The 19796-nt window shown below is 48.0% G+C and overlaps 2 protein-coding genes across 15 annotated transcripts in view; one reads left to right on the forward strand and one right to left on the reverse strand.

Annotated features, from left to right (window-relative positions):
* PHF21A (PHD finger protein 21A) overlaps window positions 1-11591 on the forward strand; it is a 119839-nt gene extending 108248 nt beyond the window's left edge. For all 13 annotated transcript variants that reach the window (XM_015864375.2, XM_015864376.2, XM_015864387.2 and 10 more), the window contains 4 exons: window positions 2073-2228; window positions 3809-3884; window positions 4214-4317; window positions 6226-11591. In XM_015864375.2, the coding sequence (XP_015719861.1) occupies window positions 2073-2228; window positions 3809-3884; window positions 4214-4317; window positions 6226-6480 (591 nt within the window). In that variant the 3' untranslated portion in view covers window positions 6481-11591. The remainder of the gene's footprint in view (window positions 1-2072; window positions 2229-3808; window positions 3885-4213; window positions 4318-6225) is intronic.
* A 2137-nt stretch (window positions 11592-13728) lies between these two features.
* Window positions 13729-19436, reverse strand: LARGE2 (LARGE xylosyl- and glucuronyltransferase 2). 2 transcript variants are annotated; one of them, XM_032444892.1, is made up of 14 exons: window positions 19306-19436; window positions 18952-19208; window positions 18772-18854; window positions 18371-18494; window positions 17970-18141; window positions 17723-17827; window positions 17409-17521; window positions 17174-17299; window positions 16812-16967; window positions 16533-16690; window positions 15967-16245; window positions 15538-15684; window positions 15224-15419; window positions 13729-15152 (listed from the first exon to the last, which is right to left on the reverse strand). In XM_032444892.1, exons 1-14 carry the CDS (start codon window positions 19403-19405, stop codon window positions 14955-14957), a joined length of 2214 nt encoding a protein of 737 aa, XP_032300783.1. In that variant the 5' UTR covers window positions 19406-19436; the 3' UTR covers window positions 13729-14954. The 2 variants fall into 2 exon arrangements, with proteins under 2 accessions (XP_032300783.1, XP_032300782.1); XM_032444891.1 differs by having other exon boundaries at window positions 16533-16696.
* Between the last annotated feature and the right edge of the window lie 360 nt (window positions 19437-19796).

Raw genomic sequence — 19796 nt, forward strand, 5'->3', positions numbered from 1 at the left:
AGTGTTGCCATTTGGATGCATTCAGAAACACCACACACTGACCAGTGTATCACTTCTGGTTTCATGATGTTCTGTTGAATTTAGAAGGCTTTGGGTCTAAATTTCTTTGTGTCACCTCTTCAAGAAGCAACAATACACATCTCTTGTGTAGGTCCTTTTCTGCAAGATATTAGATTGTCAGATTGGGTTTTTTATCAGCACTAGTTAGACACCTAGGCTAGGTACCAAATGCCATTTGTAATCAGTGGCAGCCAGAGGCAGCTTAACAACACATATAATTCTCCAGAATGAACATTTTCTTCTAAAATATGAGAGTTTTCCTTAGGTTGCAGAGGATTTTGGTTTAGCTTCTCTGGCACCTGCTGCCTGCCTTCCTTTCCTGACTTGTGTTCGCAGAATGCATAATGGAGGAAAAGAAGCTCTTCCCAGCCTGGTTACGCAGATCGCTTCAGAGGAGGGATTAAATGTCACTCGTTTCATTCTTCTGTTAACACTGAAGAGCTCTGTGGTGTTAAAGTATGAAATAATACCATAACCCAGCTGCCAGTGATCCCTGCGAGTTACATAACCCAAAAATGGCACTGATAATTCACTGAAGGTCATTCTTTTACAAAACACGGCATCAATGCTGACCTTGGGAATTAAGAGAAGCATAGCATTCCCTTCAAAGAAAGGCCTCATCAGCAACAGAGTCAGGAAGTAGGAGCCTTAGCAGATTGCCTGCGTCTCATTCTTCTAGTGTGTTTAATATTTTATCCATAGTAGAGGTTAGCATCATTTTTCTTGTCTGGCAACTTAATGTGTAAGTGCATGGCCAAGTCCAGTATCATTCCAAGATAATGGAACTTACACGCTTGAAAAGACTGTACAGCTCAAAATGAAGCATTGCATGCAATGATAAAGCCTATATACAGAGGGAGAGTATGTGCACAGTTAGACTCAGCACACACGTTTTAACATTACAGTCTTGAGGATGTTGTGTGTGTGAAACTTTTGACTAAAGTCAGTGAGAAATGCATATTTCAGACTCCAGACAGGGCCTAGAGTACGTCACGTTGTTGGAACAAGCCACAGTGAGAGTTCAGATGCCTCTTTTCTATTCTATGGATGCTAACCCATTTTTCTTCCATGTTTCTTTGTATTTTTATCCAAAGAACAAAGTGAAAACAAACACCACCACAACTACCAACCCAAGCATAAGATGGAGTAACAGGAGGAGAGAGGGAGAAGAAAAAGTGACAAAAATTAGACCTTTCTTTCTGGGGAGTTGATGCCTATAGAAAAGAAATATCTCTGATAGTGATACAGTAGTAAGTCAGGCTAGATTTTGCCAAGAGATGTTGTCAGTAATGTTTTCAACTCTTTCTGAAATCCAGGAAAATCTCTCTTGGTATTTCTTCATCTTGGCTCTCAGCCTACGTTAGCAATGAAACATAAACCACTGCCCATAGAAAATGAGAAAGTTTTGAGTCATGACTTTTTTGGTGACACTTGAGGTAGCCTCTATGAAGTAAAAAGAATTGTCTCCAGAGTGTAATTCGTTTTGTTCTTTTTTATTTACAAGCAGAGCACCTTTTCCTTCTACTTTCATTTTTAAGGGTGACCTGAATATTTGACGGTGTTCTTTTAAGTCACTCCATTGGGGTTTCTTACATACAATTACTGGCAAGAGACCGCCTCATCAGCATTCCCAAACTGAAGTTGTGCTTACATCCAGAAATGAGAAGGGTTAAGAAAGTGGGTAGCTCATCATTTTAGGCAAAAGCAAGCAGGGTAAGGGGGAGAAGAATCTAAAATAAGACAGAACATGGATTACTAGGTGTTAAGAGAAGCTATGGTGATACGTGTTTGCTATGACCTTACCTTGAGAGGGCACTGTTTGGGATGACTGATGTTAGTATTTCTGATTTCCTGCCTGATTTTCCTAAAAAGGGCTTGATCATTTGGAATCCCCTTGGAAACAGTTGTGTTGTAAGCTTTGCATTAACAAGGATGTGGATGTCAAAGGTCAAAATTCACTTTTTGCCTTCTCTCTTTCTCTCACCTTAACCCCATCCCCTCCACTTTTATAGGGCGATATCCACGAGGATTTTTGCAGTGTTTGCAGAAAAAGTGGACAGTTGTTGATGTGTGACACATGTTCACGTGTTTATCACTTGGACTGTTTGGACCCGCCTCTGAAAACCATTCCCAAGGGCATGTGGATCTGTCCCAAGTGTCAAGACCAGGTACAGTTTAACAGACAGAGAGGGCCATACACAATGCACTGTAAAGATTTTTCCAAGTTAAAGAACACAACCATGTCACTTGGTTTACTTACATCAAGGTAGCCTGACATTGAACCAATCTATCTTATCTTATCTTATAAGGGTTGTGTGAATTTGATCTAATTACCTATGTCTTACTCCCAGACTCAGGGTCCTTATTTGTGTTTTTAGTCTTTTGCTGTGCCAAAGCATGCAGACTTTTGGGAAAGGTTCTTTATTTCCCATAGAAATGTTCCTGTTCATCTAAACAAGTTAATTCAAAAGTTACTGGTATGTTCTTCTGGATAAATAAGTAAAATGTTTGTACAAGCCTGCCTCAACAGATAGAGAAAATATAAACATCCCTTTTCTTATATAAATCAAGCATCGAAGACTTAGCCTTCAATGATCTCTCTAATAATACTGTCAAGCATCAGCATAATGAGGGTGGGCAATTACCTTGGATCTTCCTTCTTCCAGATGCTTCTGTAAAAGTATACAACTGAAGTGAACAGATAATATTTTAATATTTTCTTTATAATTGCATTGAAATGACAAGACAAAGAAGTAAACCGGGTTATTCATAACCATTATGTGGTTCTTCAGAAGTTGCAAAGGATTGCTGTTAATCAGCAGCCTGAAGCTGTTAGTGTTCTGTCTGGTTTAGCATATCGCTTAGTCACTCGCATGGGCAGATGGTAAGGTAAGAATACAACGTGGCATATTATGTGCTGCTCAGAGGAACAGCAATGCAAAATTCAAGTGACTTCGTAATTGCAAATGAGGAGGGAGTATTGCCACTTCTCTGTTCCTGCTCCTGTGTACCATCACATATCCTTCCTCTTGGTATTTCTGTAATACATTCCCACAGAGTTCTGAGAAAAAAAACTGAGTTATTTTGCTGAAAAGTGACCAAGCCCTCTATCTCCTGAGACATCCCTCTGCTTCACTTATTAAAAAGGCACAATACATTTTTCTTCTCAAATTAAAGCTCCTTAGGAAGGAATATGTGAGGAAGGCACTTAAATACATAAATGCTTTTCATCCTCATATAAAGAGAGCTTGATGATTCTATTAAGACTATTCTGATGCAAAGGGCACATAGGACAGTTTGACGTGTTATTAGCCCAGAAGTGCATTGTTTAAGTGTATGGTGTAGAAGCTGCTCTGTGACATGGAAAGTTTTTCCTCAGAACAACTGAGATCAGCAGTTTGTCCAAACCATGCAATAATGTTTATGTCTCCTGGCAAGTTTCAGTTCAGGTGCATTATCTTTTCATTCCTCTTTTAAGTTTTTCTGTTTCATTAGTAGAGTTTATTTGTGGCTATGGAGGGAATTTGAGAATATGCTGACATTTGTAAGAAACAGGCCTCCTTTGTGGGAGCTACAATACAGTTGTGAATAATTCCCTCTGTTAAATCTCAGAACAGGTCTGCAAAGCTTCATGTTAACAGGGCTCAGATTAATGATAGCCACAGAGAAATTGCGTTTCCCTTTCTTCTTTTCCTTTTCTTAGGGATAGATTGTTTACCATCTAAATCTCTACACACTTTTCTTTCAGATGTTAAAGAAAGAAGAAGCAATCCCATGGCCAGGAACTTTAGCAATTGTTCATTCATATATTGCATATAAAGCAGGTAAGAAAATGGGGAGCAATGTTTTTTTTATCAGTTTGAAAACTGGAAAATGTTATTGTGGGAGTGGGACAGCACGATACTTCCTTTACAAGTGGAAATTAAAGAGGAAGAATTTAATCATTAGTGAAGTGATAATGGCAGTCTAAACTTTTACGCTTTTTATGATACTTGTGTGTGCTGGGGAAATTTTGGTTGTGATTTATTGTGAAATGGGTTGAATTTACTTCAGTAACACTCTTTAAATGAAACAATTTAGAGCTTCTACTCGCAGTGGTAACAAAAAGACTTTAATTATTATTTCTGGAGGTGATTAGTATTCTGTTTTGCAGCAAAAGAAGAAGAAAAACAGAAACTACTTAAATGGAGTTCAGATTTAAAACAGGAAAGAGAACAACTAGAGCAGAAGGTCAAACAGCTCAGCAATTCTATAACGGTGAGTATCACCCTCTCAGATAAATCTGCACCTGCGTTCTGGTGTCAGAATGCAGATAGAAAACTGCAGAGCCCACGTGCTAGACTTACCTTCCGCTGGTTTTACTGAGGATTGAACAGGCTCTTTTAGAACTCTGCTTTTTCAGGACTTTTGGGAGCAGGAATGAAGTACAAGCGACATATACTTAGAGACACTCGTACACGATCCCTCCTGACCATATACTGTAGACATGCAGTGACCTATAATACCAGCAGGTGACAAACATGACCCACGGCACTATTGTCTGTGGGCAGCAGATAAATTCTAGTTCTCTAGTGCCTCACTTAAGTTTGAATGATTGGGCCTCTGTGTGCAGTAAGAGTTACTTGGTGCTCTCTTCAGACATTCCTAATACAAAAGTGACTATTTTCTTGCAGCTGTCACTTGGGCTCTTGACATGCTGGCTAGACAGTCAGCAAGCCTCCACACATTACTAATTGATCAGTGTCATACTTCTGACCAGAAGCACTAGTGTTCTCCTTAATTTATGTCAGTAATTGAGCCATACATATTAATTTTCTCTTAATATGCAAATTGGGCTCGAGTTGCCAGTGCAAAGTTTCAGCCCCTCACTTAGCATGGCCTAAGGCAGTACCACAAAATGAAAACTACTAATATCTATGTGGCAGCTTGTGTAAAGCTGGGTATGTAAGTATAGACTTGGTTTTTTTCCAGTGTAGATGCACTGTCTGGTCTGTGTGTCTTTACCTCTTAGATGAAAAGTAAACATCCCGTGTTTAAAGACCTCTAAATGCTGATGATACAATTAAAACAATTGTGAGCAAGTGGTAAGAGGTGCTGGCTGGAAGTTCTGGAGTCTGTCATCTTCTGGTTAGCAGTGGCTGGGCATAAACTGAGCAGCACTAGAGCTGTTTCTCTGTCATGTACAGAGAAGCAGAAGCAAGCCTTAGCAAGGATTGATAGTAGGTAATGAGAATGGTGTCTTTTCCATGATCAAGCCATTGTTTATGCTCTAATTCAAACCATCAAACAAAGACACATTAGATCTAAATTTTGTAATGTTCTTGTGATGCCAAGAGCTGCACGTGAAAACAGGATAGCTGAAAATAACAGTGTCTGGAGATCAGTGTGAATAAAAGACTTGAAAAATATAAGGTTGCTATCTCATCTCTGTGTAAGATCCTGAAAGTTATAGGTGCAAAATAGCTACCATCTCCTTCTTTCTGAGGGTTTCAAATATAGATATATGCAGTTTTTCACTCTTGAAACATCATTTGTGGACATTCATTTAAGTTATCTTCCTCTGACTCTTATCTTATGAGCTACCTAGGTTACTAATGCTTCCAAGAGAATGAAGTGGCCACAAAATAAGATTTTCAAGTGAAGGAAGGCTTGTTTTTCATTTCAAGTGCCCCTTTATTTAGTAAGAAGAGGAAATGATGTTCCTGTTAAAGTGTATGTGAAAGCAAGGACTGTATCCCATTGATGGCGTGCACACATGCAGTCAGCAGTCAGCTGTGATAGGATGCCTGAGTTTGCATATATGGGCTACAGAAATCTCAGCAATGCAGTGCTAACAGAAAAATAATATCACATACTTGGAAGCTTCTCTTCAAAAGGAACCCGAGAGGATGGAACTGTCTGTGTTGGTTTGGGATGAAAGGACCTTACTGGGGGGCAGCTATGTACAGGCAGTGTAGTTGCTCAGCTTGCAAATAGGAATTCCATGAATGCAGCTCTGAGCCGTGTTTTCCTATAGTCTGAAATTATAGGTGACGTTGCAGCTGCAGTCTTTTCTGAACACTTACATTTAGATCTGCTAACGCTGAATTCCTTCTCTTACCTTCTTCCACCCATACAAGGGTAAAGCTTGAACTTACTTAGTATTGCTTTTCTGTTTTGCTGCAGAAATGCATGGAAATGAAGAATACCATCCTTGCAAAACAGAAGGAGATGCACAGCTCCTTGGAGAAGGTAAAACAGCTGATCCGCCTCATCCAAGGCATCGACCTTTCAAAACCCATAAACTCTGAGGTCAATTCAGTAGCCATCTCCAATGGCATGGACTCCACTAACAATACTAATGCTGCCACCTCCACCTTAGCCCCCTCCCCTTCCCAGAGCTGCATGGTGAACTGTAACAAGGGCGATGAGACTAAATAACACAGTGAAGTTCAGAAGGAGCCAAGGGAGGTGGCGGCGAGGAGGAGAAGCAAAATAACAAAACTCTAGAAAAGCAAAACCGGATTTCTTCTGGAAAGTGCAGAATTCTTTAGTTCTTTGGTTCCAGAGAGAGCGTGAAGATGCTTGTGCCAGGCGGCACCGGAGTTTGCCAATTGATCCTTCTTATTCTGTGTGTACATGCAAAGTTTGGATCACGTTACATGAATAGTGCCAGCTGGGGGTTCTTTGCCAGCACCATGCCAAGTGAAATAATATATTTACTCTCTCTATATTTTACACCAGTGTGTGCCTGCAGCAGCCTCCACAGCCACTATAGGTTTGTTTTATTTTTGTTTGGGGTGAGGAGCAGGGATAAGGGAGGAGAGCAGGTTTCAAATCCTTATTTGCAGAACAGTTTGTTTAGCTAGGGGAAAACAAAAACAAGTCCAAAGAGCCTGTGGGCTTTTCCTGTTTCTAAACTCTCAGTACTATTAAACCAAAAAGAACCAGAAATATAAATTATCAAATCCCAGTGCCCAGAAGGGACAAGTCTATCAAATAAGCAGTATTTACTATTGTTTAGACAGGAGATGTACAAAAGGAAAGGAGATGGACTTTTCACTGAGTAACCAGCACATGTACAGTCTGAAGATCTACCGTCCCAACAGCTTTGGGTTAAATTGTACCTTTTCACATCAGAGAAATACATGCTTTGCAGAACTGATTCAAATCTTCACACTCATCCAGAAAGCCTATGTTGGGAATGGGAGAATAGAGGGCCAGAATCCAGGGTCAGCTTGGAGCGTTGGATGGAGGTGTCCCAAGAGAAAAAATGTGCATTGATTACTTGAAAATGAGATTCCAACCCTTTTCTATATTTATAAACAGCAAAACTGTCCTGAACAAAGTAGCACATGACCCAGATGTGTGAACTGAACAGAGAAATGTCCTTTTCTTTCACTTCTTTTCTCTTCTTTTGGTAACAAGAACTAAATAAGGAATAGAAAAGCTGTTTTTCAGGCTGACAGTCTAATTAAAGAGGTAGATGGGACCTTGCATGGTATAGATTAGAAGTAATAGTGTCAGTGAGATACAGTGAGTCTTTGTGAGTCCTTGTGTCATCGTTTTGGGCACTGTTTTTTTATGCAAGGGCAAAATCTTTGTATCTGGGGGAAAAACAAACAAAAACAAACAACTTTTTTAAATTAAAAAGGAAAATAAAAGCTATTGAGGTCTTCCTAGTGTTACTTAAAATAAGATCAAGGTAAGAAACGTTGTAAAAAAAAAAAACAAAAAAAAAAAATTACAAAAGTGCTATTTGTTTCCTAAACAAGTGATTTCTATTAAAAAGGTGTCAGAACTGGAGAAAATGCTGTGTACTTAGAATTTTTTAACACAGACTTTGCTTATTTATGATGACATTCTGCTGTGTTTGTGTTTTAAGATCCAACGGGACAGTTTCCCTAGATTATACCATACATGCTACTGGCTAAACCCTAAAGTGAATCAAATCCACAGCGCTGGATCTCACCCCACCTGGAGGATCTGCCTGGCTTGTCTCTGCTGTTACCATATCTCCCCCCTTCCTTGACGTGTGTGTAACCCAGAGAAAAGCACTGGGAGTGTTCTTGCTTAAGGCTTTAATGCTTTTGTGATATGGACTGATTAGAGCTTGAGAATGAAAGAGAGTTTGTTGGACTGAAGTCACCTTTTGTTATATCCTTTATTTTAGGAGTTCATCTCTTGCACATAACCTTTTTGCTGTAGGAAGCAAAGTTTTCCTTGCTCTCCTGTTACGGTGGGGTCTGTCTCAGCATAGAGTACTGTCTCACGTCACTTAGGGTTATGTCACAGAGCTGCCCAGTTTCACAGCTGCAGTGAAATACTTGCGCAAACTCTGGTTCCACTGGAATTGCTGGCAAAACTCCCATTGCTCCCACTGGGAGCAGAGCTGAGCCTCTCCCCAGGCAGCATTAGCACGTCCCTGCTGTGGTGCCCTCCAGAGTGTGCACTGGGCAGCCCTGATCCTTCTGGAACAGAGAAAGCCTTGCATTTCAGGGCTGCATTTCTGAGCAGGAAGTAGCAAACGCTCCAACCACTACATAGCCTGAAAGAGTCTCCTTGCTGCCACAGCCAAGCATGTTCTGCAGGATTCTTGGCGCTGCTGTCTTCCCTTTCCTTTGCTCACCCTCCTGACCTTTAAGGACTTCTCCTAGGACTGTGTGCTATTTTCAGAACTGAGCTCAGAACTGATATCCTGAGTTCTCACATTTGTCTGTAGCTTGGGAAAATGACACACACACTTCCCAGCTCAACTCGCTGGTTGGATATTTGCTAGCAGATAGGATCAAACCGATCAAACTAAAAATGCCCTACTTGCATCACCCCAATGAGCAAATGAAGTCATTACCATCGGGCAGCCTGGCCAGGTTCTTCTCTAGTTGGTTGCTTGGGTGCAACTCCCCTTCTTCTGAACCATGAAGCGCATTCCTAGTAAGAGGCGGTCTCTTCATGTTCTTATGTTCTTCTTTCTGGTGTTATTTTCTGAGCTCTGCTGGGAGCACTGCACTCCTTGGATGCAGTAAGTTGCTGGAAGACTTGAGAGCCCTTCTGTTTGCTTTGCTTTGCTGGTTCAGGAAGGGATGGGAATGAAATTCACTGGTGGCTGCATTTAAATCTGAGCACAGTTACCCAGCCAGGAGATGTTAAAACAGCTGTTACTGCTTTTTCAAGGCATCTGCTTGTCTTTAGAAACCGAGTAGATAAGTACAGTCTTATATCTCCTTTTTTCTTACAGCGTTGTGTTCCAGACTGTCAAAGGACACCTTTAGTTAATCATTGCCTGGCAGAGAAATGACCTTACCTTAGATTTTTCAGTGCTGCTGGGTAGTTTTTGCTCCCTGATCCTGTTGGAGCACTTTCCCTCCTGGCTCTGCAGCAATAACAGTCAACAGGCAAAGAGCATTCCCAGGGCTGTGCTGACACTGGCAACGATGTTGGTACACTGGCATGAATAAATTTCAGCCCAATTAGCAGCAGTGAGGTAGAAGGGGAAATGGTGTTTGCTAAACACAGAGGGCAATGCTTTGTTTTCTACCTGCTCTCAGAGTTTCCAGTGAAGGGTGAGATTCAAACTCATTGACAACTTTGAATTTCAAGCTTCTCTTTCGGATTTGTTGGGTGGGTTGGGGTTTTTTTTGGTTGTTTTTTTTCTTTTTCTCTCATGTAGCATTTGAGACAGGCTAAGTTGGTATTAGAACCCGCCTTCAAGAAGCTGTCATCATGACTGGCATTTCTGTATCTCCAAACCGCCATGAAGGTAACAACTGATCCTTATGTCATCGCTTGTCATTAGTGGGAAATAAGTGGCTTTTAAATCTCGGTGGTAAAGCAGGAGAAGATGAGACCACAGAGGAAGCTCCTCTCGGAGATGTTCCTGGCACTCAGCCCGGCGCTAAGGGCTTTCAGAAGTCATCCTGCTGCTGCTTTAACTGCTCAGAAATAGAATAAGAATTGCAGAAACAGTTTCTCGCTTCTCCTCGCAATCTGTTCTTTAAACAGCTGGAAAAGTACAGTGTGGTCAAAGCCTGAAAACGAGCGTGTGATCTGGCCAGAAGAATTAGTGCTACCATTAGGATCCTCTTTATCTTTGTTTAGTGCCAGCGGAGCTTTTAGCACTGTGCAAAACGCGATGAAGGCAATCCTGCCAGGGCTGAGTGGTGCGGATGTTTCTTTGTTAGCCAGGAGTCACCTTGGCAGTAGGGTGAACCAATAGTTGTATGGGCAGAACAAGGACTTTGTCCTTTGAACAAGTGAATTTCTGTCAGCGGGGACATGAGTTAGAAGGCACCTGCCTAGATATTAAAGAGGTGATAATTTTATGGGCAGAGCATTCTGATTGCAGGAAAAAATGACCTGGTGTTTTATCCTTCCCAACTGACCAGGCGTGAGAGAGCAAATCTATTCCAGCTGTCTAGGTGCGTACACCCCAATTCTGGCCTCCCTGGCTTCAAGATCATCTTCTTCCCTGGACGAATGCAGAGCCAGCCCCCAAAAGCAATATAGCCAACAATGGGGAAGACCCAGGGTGCAGTCTCCCTCTTGGTCACACTGTGCTGTGGCAACCCACAATAGAGGGAGTAAACTCCGACATCTCCTTCTCGTGTGGATGCAGTGGAAAATACCTGTGACTTTGCAGTGCACATTTCTCTTTCCTTTTGTTTCCCAGCTGGGTGGGGCCCCTGCCCTCTTTGCTTCTGAAGCACTGGTGACAAATATATGTTTTTATAGCGAACTGTGTTTTTAGAAGGTCATATCCAGATGCCAAACCAAATTCACTCTTTCACTGGGGGCTTCCCTGTGCCAGCTGCTCAGATAAGCACTCCCATACCGATGTTACGCTTCCCGGTGGACCATGCCCCTTTTGGGCAGACTTTGTCGTGTCTTTTCAGAACTGTTCTGACCCTTCTTCACCTCCGTTTTGTCCTTTGGGATTCAGAAGATGCAGGGCAGGGTCAGCCTTGCTGGGGAACTGCAGAGAGTTTTCTGATGCTGAAGAGTCAGGAACCTGGAGAAAGACGATGCCGTTGTGTCGTGCAGCTGATTCATTTGGCACTGAGGCTTGCCTGGCCAACAAACTACCTCAGCAAAGGCCATTCCCCAGCACCACGTGGATTCCGTAGTTTCCGTCATTCAGAAGGCAAAATGTCTCCAAAGAAGCCTTGCAAGCAGCCGGCTCGGTGCTGGCCTCTGAATGCGTGTGAGTGAGCCTTATTAGCATCGCATTATCAAACATTTGCTTTCATTGATCAGAGCTGGGCCAGGGAATGCCCTAAAAATCAGGTGGGATCAGGAAAACACAAGAGCTGCAGCCGTCTTGTCTCCAGGTTATTGCCATCTTACTCAGATCCTTCTTTGAGCCTCAGTCTTGTTTGTAACACCTACAGAATGGAATGTAATACTTGAAAATATGACTCTCGTTATCCTTTACCTTTAGCTCCCATTTCCCAATGTTCACCTTTCATCTGGGACAAGAACTTTCTGCATCGTTGTGTCTTGTATAGGCTGAGCACATAGTTGAAACTTGCCAATAAAGAGAATTATTTATACCATGCGCTGGTAAGCTTGGTAATTACAGAGCCATGAGAACCCAACATCTGCTGGCTGTTAATTTAAGAGGTGGCCTTGTTTCAGAAGACCAAGACCGTACCTGTGTGAGGGCCTGCCAGCATCCTGCCAGTGCAACTCAGCTACATGAGGAGCAAGCAGAGAACGGCCCAGCCAAGGGCCTGTGTGCTGGGGCAGTGACTATCATGGAGATCACAGAATGAGGATGGGGTCTGTGGGGCCTCTCATCACCCTGTGCCAGAGATCAGAGAAAGGATGTGGAGACAGGGAAGGATGAGAGGAGGCAGGAGGAGCTGAGAGGAAGGACACATGGGGTAAGGGAGAGCAGAGAGAAGACAAGGGAACACGTGAGAAGCAGGGAAGGTGAAAGCAGAAAGATCTAGGAGTGAAAGAGGAGGGACAGGTGTCCCCATAGCTACAAGGTTTGTGAGTTCAATGGAACAAAAGAGCTCTTTGTACTACCTTCGTGCATGGTGTGGGTTGATCTGTACTCTAAAAAGACAACGTGCAGTGGGAAAAGAGCTTTTTAGGCTGCAGAAGAAAACAGGCTCCACAGCACCTCAGCTCTGCTTCTGCTGCTGTTCTGCACCCAGTTTCCTTATGTCCCCCTGTGTTGGGGTGGTCGAGCACCCTAGAAACTCAGTGCAACCCACGCATAAGGAGGAAGAAGGGCTGAAGGACCTTTTTACTCAGTGACAGGCGCTCCTAGACAGCACAGAAGCTTGGTGAGCTCTGGCCTTGAGATGGCAGGGAAAGGCGGCAGCAGGGAGCAGCAAGAGCCATAGGGCTGTAGTGCTTTGCATCTTTTATCTTGTTCCTGAACCTACACCAGGACACACAGAATCCAACCCTTGCGTTGCCTGCCTTCTCCCTTCTGTCACTGGGATAGAAATGGTGCTGCCTGAACTTTGGGAGAGCCCTTCTGGGTGCCACTGGGGAACAAAACAGGGCAGTGGCAGGTCCCACCCCAGCAGACAGCCTCAGGTTTGGACCCTCATTGCCAGGAGGAAGAAGCTGTGCCACTATGAGTGAGGGCACGCCAAGAGGGAGGAAGGGGAGCATTTACTTACAAGAAGGGAAGGATCTCTCCATGCCTCATTTTCCCTGCTGTGCTGCAGCCGATGACCATGTCGAGCACCACTTCTCTTGGGCTGCAGGCAGAGCTGCATAGGGGCGGTAGCAGCAGCAGGCTGCTTGTTTCTGCTTGTTCTAGGATGATGTGCAACTTCTAATCATAGTCTCGTGTAGTTCTTTCCTTTAATTACCACTGGTATCAAAGCAGCGGCTGCCTCTAGAGCCGGGAGCAGTGCCTCACCCATCAGCCCTCCTTCCATTGGGCACACTGCCCGTCTCACTGCTGTGATTGCAGCCAGGGCTTCCTCTGAGGGCTCTGCTCCACACCGGCCCGGGGCCATGAGCTGCCTGTTCAGCCCCAGCTTCAGGGCAGAACCCCGCTGGGACACCCAGCTCTGCTCTGCAGCCCTTCGCTCACTCACCCAGCCTGAGAACAGCCCCGTCAGGCTCCTGTCACTGCAGCCCTCCTGCACAGCACCCCGAGCAGTGCCCAGCTGTTCTCACAGGAGCTGGATGGTGATTTTTAGATACCTTTTTATTTGTAACTCCTGACTCTGACAGTGACCTGCAGGCTCTTTGTCGCCTTCAGGTCCTCGCTGGGTTCAGTTTTGGTACAAATGTGTTTAGATTTTAGCAAATTAAACTGGGGGAGAAGGGCGAGGGGGGAGGGAGTGGAGGGGTACAAAGCACCTGATCGATTTGTATTTATTTATTTTAACACTTTACTAAATAAAGCACAACAAACTCTCTCGTCTCCTCAGCTGTGTCTCCAGGAGGGGCCCCAGGCCCACCCCAGGTCCTGCCTGTCATTCAGGGGCTGTGCTGGGGAAGAACCACCCTGCTCACTCCATATAGGGTTCCTCCAGCTGCTGCACTCTGGCACACAGAGATCAAAGTCCCAGCGGGCTCTGGGAACACAAACTTACTGTGCTAAGGGCTGGCTGTGTCAACCAGGGCAGTGACACCAGGATTACTACCAATCTGCCCCCCCTTCCCATGCTGTTGCATGTGCAGAAAGCATTAATAACCACATAGTTTTACCAAGGGTATGAAAAAGAATAAAAAAGCTTTAATTTAAAAATTAAATTAAAAAGAGAGAAGAAGCGAGAGGTGCTTGTACCCTTCCCAGACAAGGCGATTTGCACGGCTCCTCCTGGCCCTTCCCACCACGGACGGAAATCCTCACACCTGCACAGCTCTTGCAGACCAGAATAATGCTAAGAAGAGAACAGCAGAGGTTTGCAGCAGCCCCGGGCCTGGAGCTGCTCCAGTGACAGCAGCAAAATCATCCAGGTGCAAGGAAGGCTTAAAAACAAAACAAAAACCAAACCACCCATGACACCCTAACCACCCAATTCTTAGGAGGAAAGTATAAATAATTTAAATAGCATGAGGAAAGCAACGCATCCTCCGTGCTCCAGTGTGTGACAGCTGCAGAGCAGAGCCAGCCAGGCTGCTTCCACCCACTGCAGGGACCACTGTGCTCAGCTTCAGCCTCCCTGGGGTCAGCCCCATCCCTGATTGTCGGTGGCAGCCCCGGCACCGCCAGGAGCTGAGGAGGCACTGGGGGTCCCTGCCATCAATTCTTCCATAGGAGCACAGAGCCCCTGTGAATCTGTCCCACCCACCGCAATGGCAGAAGGACTGCACCAAGCACCAGCTGGGCCACCCCAGAGAAGGCTCTACATCCAGGTGGATGGGGAGGAAACCTCACCCTTCTAGCCTCGGTCCAGGCTTAAGCCAGGACCCCACAGCTCCCGGTGATCTCTGGCCTCAGCTCCTAGAGCATCAGAAAGCCTCTTGTGAGGCTTTGTTCCACAAATGATGCAAGAGGATGGTCCACACAGCCATCTCCAGCTCCCCGAGGCCCCAGGGATGTGCAGAGGATTGCAAGATGGAACTGCAGAGAGGAGCAGAGCGGGGAAAACTGCAGCTCTAGGGCCTCTTGAGGCCAGGCCCCAGGCTGAGGTGAGCTAACAAAGGCTGTGAATCGATATCTGCTAGAACAAGGGACAGGAGGACCACTCCCCCGGCACAGTGGAAGCTTCCCTGTAACACAGGAATGCTCTGGACAAACCCTGGGCCACATTGCAGCAACTCAACCCACAGTCGCCACCTGAACTCACAGTTGGCATCCTCCCTCTTATCTACAGACATCCCATCACAAGTCAGATCCCTTGGGCAAGGCTACGAGGTGAGCTGGGGCAGGAGGAGGCCCTGCAGCCTCCCTTCTCAGCCTGCTACCAGCAGCATGCCCCCACTGTCCCCAGGCGTCATAGGTTCCTCTCGGCAGTGAGGTATTTGAGTGCGGCAGCCCCGTATCTCCGCGACAGGTCCTGGTGGAATTCCTCCCGCAGCGTTTGCAGGCAGCCCCGGTACCCTGCGCTCAGCCGAAACTTGGAGATGTCGAAGCTGGGAGCGTGGGGCATGTGGATCATGAAGGCATTGGGCAGTACCAGCAGCTCGTACTCCTGAGGATAGAGCGGCAACCATCAGCACCGGTACCAATACCTCACTGCCCGGCCGTGGCCTCAACACCCACCTGCGCATCCAGCTCCATGATGTGGGACACCTTGTTCCAGCCGAAGCCCACGAACCGCTGATCATACTTGGGGCAGTCCCGCCTCACTACAACGTAAGGCTCGAAGTCTGGCTGCCACGCCACACGGTACGGTACAGTGGCTGTTCGCCACTTGGCATAGTCAGTTGGGGCATGGCCTTTTGGCCACACGTGGTACCTGCAAGGAGAGATGGAAGTGAGACACCAGTGGCAGCACCATGGCTCCAAAGCACAAGACACACTGGGTTCTGCTGAGTGTGGCAGCCTTTGGCGTAGCAGGGAGCTCCAGAGCCTACCTGAAGGTGTATAGGGAGCCCATGTCCAGCATGGAGAGCAGTTCTGCTTTGGATTTGGGGAAGGTCAGGCGGTAGTGCAGGGTCTCAAACGCCGGCACAATGAGAGCTGCCTTCCTGTGAGGCAACTCCAGCTGCTGGATGGAGTTCCTACAGTGGTAGAAAGGGTGTGAGACCTCTGTGGCTACAGCCCTATTCCTCATTCCCTTTCATCAGCTGCACCAGCCCACCCACAGCTCCACAAAGGGGATAATGTTTAGACATCAAGCAGTGCTGCCATACAGGAGGTTATGAGGCCTCACAAGCCACTTCTCCTTCCTGATCCACTGCTGTCTGATAAAAGCAAGGACAGAATCGTGTGACTGAGCAGAAAACAACCCATTTCTGCACATAAAGAACAGCTGGCTGGGGCATGTCCTGCAGAATCCTTACCTGAGGTAATCATAGAGGCCATACATTGGCAGGAAGTCAATGTCAGTCAGAAAGACATATGGGGTCTGTGTGTTTGCCAAGGCCACGTTGCGCAGGAGGTTGATGGGGTAGAACTGCCCCTCCTTGTAGACGATGTGGTAGGCGACGTTGCGGCGGGCGCTCAGCACCTCCGAGGCCTGAGCGTAGCGCAGGAACTGCTGGGCCTCCGCATCTGACATGTACAGCGCCAGGCTGATGGGGCCGGCCCAGTGTTTGCAGATGGCCTCCAACATCTGCAGCCTGCAGAGCAGAGAGTGCTGTGTGAGTAGGAGCCCTGCCTTGTGGGAACCTGGTCAGACCCAGAACCATGGGCTGTCAGGAAGCTGCATGCCACCCAAGCCCATTTGAGGAGAGAGCGAAGGGAGTTACTGCTCCCAATGCAGGCTGCTTGCTGCTTCCTGCTGCAGTGCTCTGGTGTGAGGGTGAGCAGCCCACATTACAGATCCCAAATAGCTCCTGAGTTGCAAAATCAACCCAGAGGCAGTGGAGCGGGATCCCAACCACCCATCAACCCCACCAGTAAGTACCTGTCCATGGAGAGCTGGGCCACAAGGGTGACATCGGTGGGGTTGGGAAGGGCCAGGAACTCATACTGCAGGAAGAACAGGTGGACGCGGTGCTGCGTGAGGTGCTGCCGGCGGAAATCATAGCAGGGATCATCCTCGTCCAGCTCCTCGAGTGCCTGCTGCAGCTGCAACACCACAAAGGTGAGGCATGGCCGGAGACCAGGGGGGAACACGGGGAGCTGCTGGCATCTCTGCCTGTCCCACACCCTGGGCCAGGGGCAGAGCTGCAGTCAGCCTCACCTGGTCGCTGGGTGGGCTGGGGAGACTGGCACAGCCAAAGAGCTCCCTGCGCAGCAGGTTCCCATCGTACTCCAGGAAGGTCAGGTAGAGGTTGCGGAAGAACTCCACGTGCTTGTTCTTCACCCGCAGCTTCTTGGGTGAGTTCCAGTGGATTACCTGGGAGCAATGGTGTATCGTGCTGTGGAGGGGATGTCAGCAGCACCCAACGCTCCCCAAAGCCCCCAAACATCACTGCTGACTGCCCAAGACCTCCGGATCCTGCACCCTGTCTCCTACATGGCCGAAGCATCTAGTAGGAAGAGCACAGGGCTCCTCGTAGGAGAATCTGTGATTCTGCTTCAAAGGCCACAAAATCTACCTACCTTGAGATCCGAGACCTCGGTGTAGCACAGCTCTGAGCGGGTGTGATCCGAGAGCTGCACATTCCAGAAGCAGGGGAGCCGATACACCAGGGCTGGGTTCTGCTTGATCACTGCATTAAAGATGTCCTAGGAGAAAGAATGGCGAGTGCAGAGGAGGGTAAAGGGGACCGTATGGCTCCTACATGACAGCAGTGCTACAGGAACACAGCAGGGCTGGCCACCCTGGAGGCCTCACCTGATCAGCCAGCGAAGTGGAGAGCATGCTCATGAGCTCCCGCTCTGCTGTCAGCCGCCACATCTGCTCCCAGCCCAGGCGACGCAGGCGGTCCAGCAAGAGCAGGATCACCCCTGGGTGCCAGGAAGGAGGATGCTAAGTCACCAAGGGAGCACAGCAGCCTGTATGCCTCCAGCCTCTGGGACATGCCTCATGTGCATGCAATCTCTAGCTCCACATGCCCACCTCAGCCTTCCCCAGTCTCCCCATACAAACATTGCCCCAGATGGGTGCTCAGTGAGAGTGCAGAACCCACCTCAGCAGCTCTCACTCACCTGTATTGAAGCCACGTCCCAGTGCTGGCCATGGTTTGTGGTTCTTCCAGAGGTTGCCCAAATACCAGTCACTTTGGTTCTCCACCAGCCCAATCACCTGCTTTTCTGAGGAAAGAGAGGGACATATGTGGACCACACCTCTGCAAGTTTGAAAGGTGCAAGCAAACCCTCTACATTAGTGCTGAAGCTGGTGTGGCAGGAGGCCCTGTCAGAGCTCCAGCAGGTCCCAAAAGCTCCCCATCCTCACCAGAGAACTTCCCGAAGACAGCCCAGAGCTCAGCAATGTCGGTGGCGAAGGTGATGTCGGTGTCTAAGACGATGACCTTGGAGAGGTTGGAGGGCAGTGCCTTGGTGAGCGTCAGCTTCATCAGCCCGTAGATGCCAGAGTAGTGCTTGTTGGGGATCCACGACACCTCTGGCTGCAAGGTGACATGGCCTCAGGGCTGGGCATGGGTGGGCCCTTCCTGCCTGGGCAGGAGAGCCATGTTCTCATACAAAGGAGGCCAGTAGAGGGACACAACAGGGTTGTGGAGCCAGGAAAAAGCATTAACTATCTCCCTCCCGCTCTCTCTGCCGCTCCCCCAGGACCCTCCAAGCACCCAGCTGGGATAGAAAGCGAGGAGAACGCAGAGTGGGGAGAGTGCCTGCCTTCAAGTCATCGGCGTTGTAGAAACTGACGTGGATGGAAGGCACCATCCAGGACTGGAAAAGCGTCTGGAGGATCTGGTGGGCCACCGAATCCGTGATGAAGTGAAAGTGAAGGGGGTTTTTCCTGCCAAGGGCAATGCAGCGGCACTCAGCACCACAGCAGGAGGAAGCAGACATGGTCCCCATCTCTCCCACCAGTGGCAGGGGCAGACATTAAGGACACAGAGAAAATTCACACCTTTGGGGGTGGAATACAGCTACCCTCTGACCCTTTAAGTCTCAGAAATGATGGAGGAGGCAGAGAGATGACTCTGAGCCTCTCTCTTCCAGCACTACCTTCCCTATAACACATCTGGGAACCCCAAATCATCAGGCCTCTGGCACAGCACATCCCCTGTTACCTGTGGAAGAGGATGGATTTCACCAGGGTGACCACATCCCGGCTGGCGTTGTGTCCAGCACACACAATTGCAACGTGCAGGAGCTGCCCAGAGACAAACATTGCATTTTTGAGACTGGCTTCTTCCTGCAAATGACAGCCCCGGCTCCCTCTGAGCAGCCCTGTTGGCTGTGCCACCCACCTCACACTTGTGCACCATCCGCTGCTTGAGGCAGGCCGTGCGGTTGTTCCTCTCACCCCCAGGGGGGGACCCATCCTCAGCAGAGGCTGCCCACTGTGGGATGCCATCGCTGCCCTCCACCTGCACCTGGCCGAGCTGCATGCGGAGCTGCTGGTTCTCCTCCTCCACCCGGCGCACCTGTGAGGCCAGTGCCTCCCGCTCCACATCCCGACTCGGCTGCTCACCCAGGCATGGCGGCAGCAAGAGAAAGCGGCCATCTGCAGGGACACGGGGTGGGATGTGTGGGCATGGCAAGAGGGCAGCGATAAACCAGAAGGGACCTTCCCAGGAAGTGAGGGAGAAAAATCCACTCACATTCAAGGCTGCCCACAAAGAGGTAGAGCCAGGAGAGGAGGACGGCGAGGGTGATGGTAGCGAGCAGCAGCTTCAGCTTGACACGCCAGGAGCACAACATGATGGGCTGGCAGGAGCAGGTGCCAAGGATCAGGTGGGCAGGCCCAGTCCGGCTGGCCCCAGCATCCTAGAGCCTGCAAGGACAGGGAAGCAGAGAGCAGGGTCACCAACAACTCTCAGCATCCTATGGGTGTAAGAGCCCTGGTCCTGGACTGTTTCCCAATGCCTGCCCTTGGGAGGGAGAGCAGAGCCCTCCCCCACTGCCTCTGGAACCCAAAGGAGCCGGGACTGCTCTTGAGGCACAGCCTGAAGGACACGGCTGGGCAAGCTGTGCCGCCAGGGAGTTCAGCCCATGCTGAGATAAGCAAGGAGCCCCAGCCCAGCCCACTGGCTGCCTTCCCAGCCCTCCTGCCAGCAGGGGCATGGGGAACTCCAGTGGAATCCCCTGTCCC

The sequence above is a fragment of the Coturnix japonica genome, chromosome 5, assembly GCF_001577835.2.
Source record: "Coturnix japonica isolate 7356 chromosome 5, Coturnix japonica 2.1, whole genome shotgun sequence".
Classification (NCBI taxonomy): Eukaryota; Metazoa; Chordata; class Aves; order Galliformes; family Phasianidae; genus Coturnix; species Coturnix japonica.

Excerpts from the sequence above, each read along its gene's own strand:
- LARGE2 (XM_032444891.1), bottom strand. The coding sequence starts at position 19,405 with ATGTTGTGCTCCTGGCGTGTCAAGCTGAAGCTGCTGCTCGCTACCATC. Across the intron at positions 19,209-19,305 it reads CTTTGTGGGCAGCCTTGAAT|ATGGCCGCTTTCTCTTGCTG; the intron begins GTGAGTGGATTT and ends GTGTCCCTGCAG. Across the intron at positions 15,420-15,537 it reads GGCTCCCTATACACCTTCAG|GTACCACGTGTGGCCAAAAG; the intron begins GTAGGCTCTGGA and ends CTCTCCTTGCAG.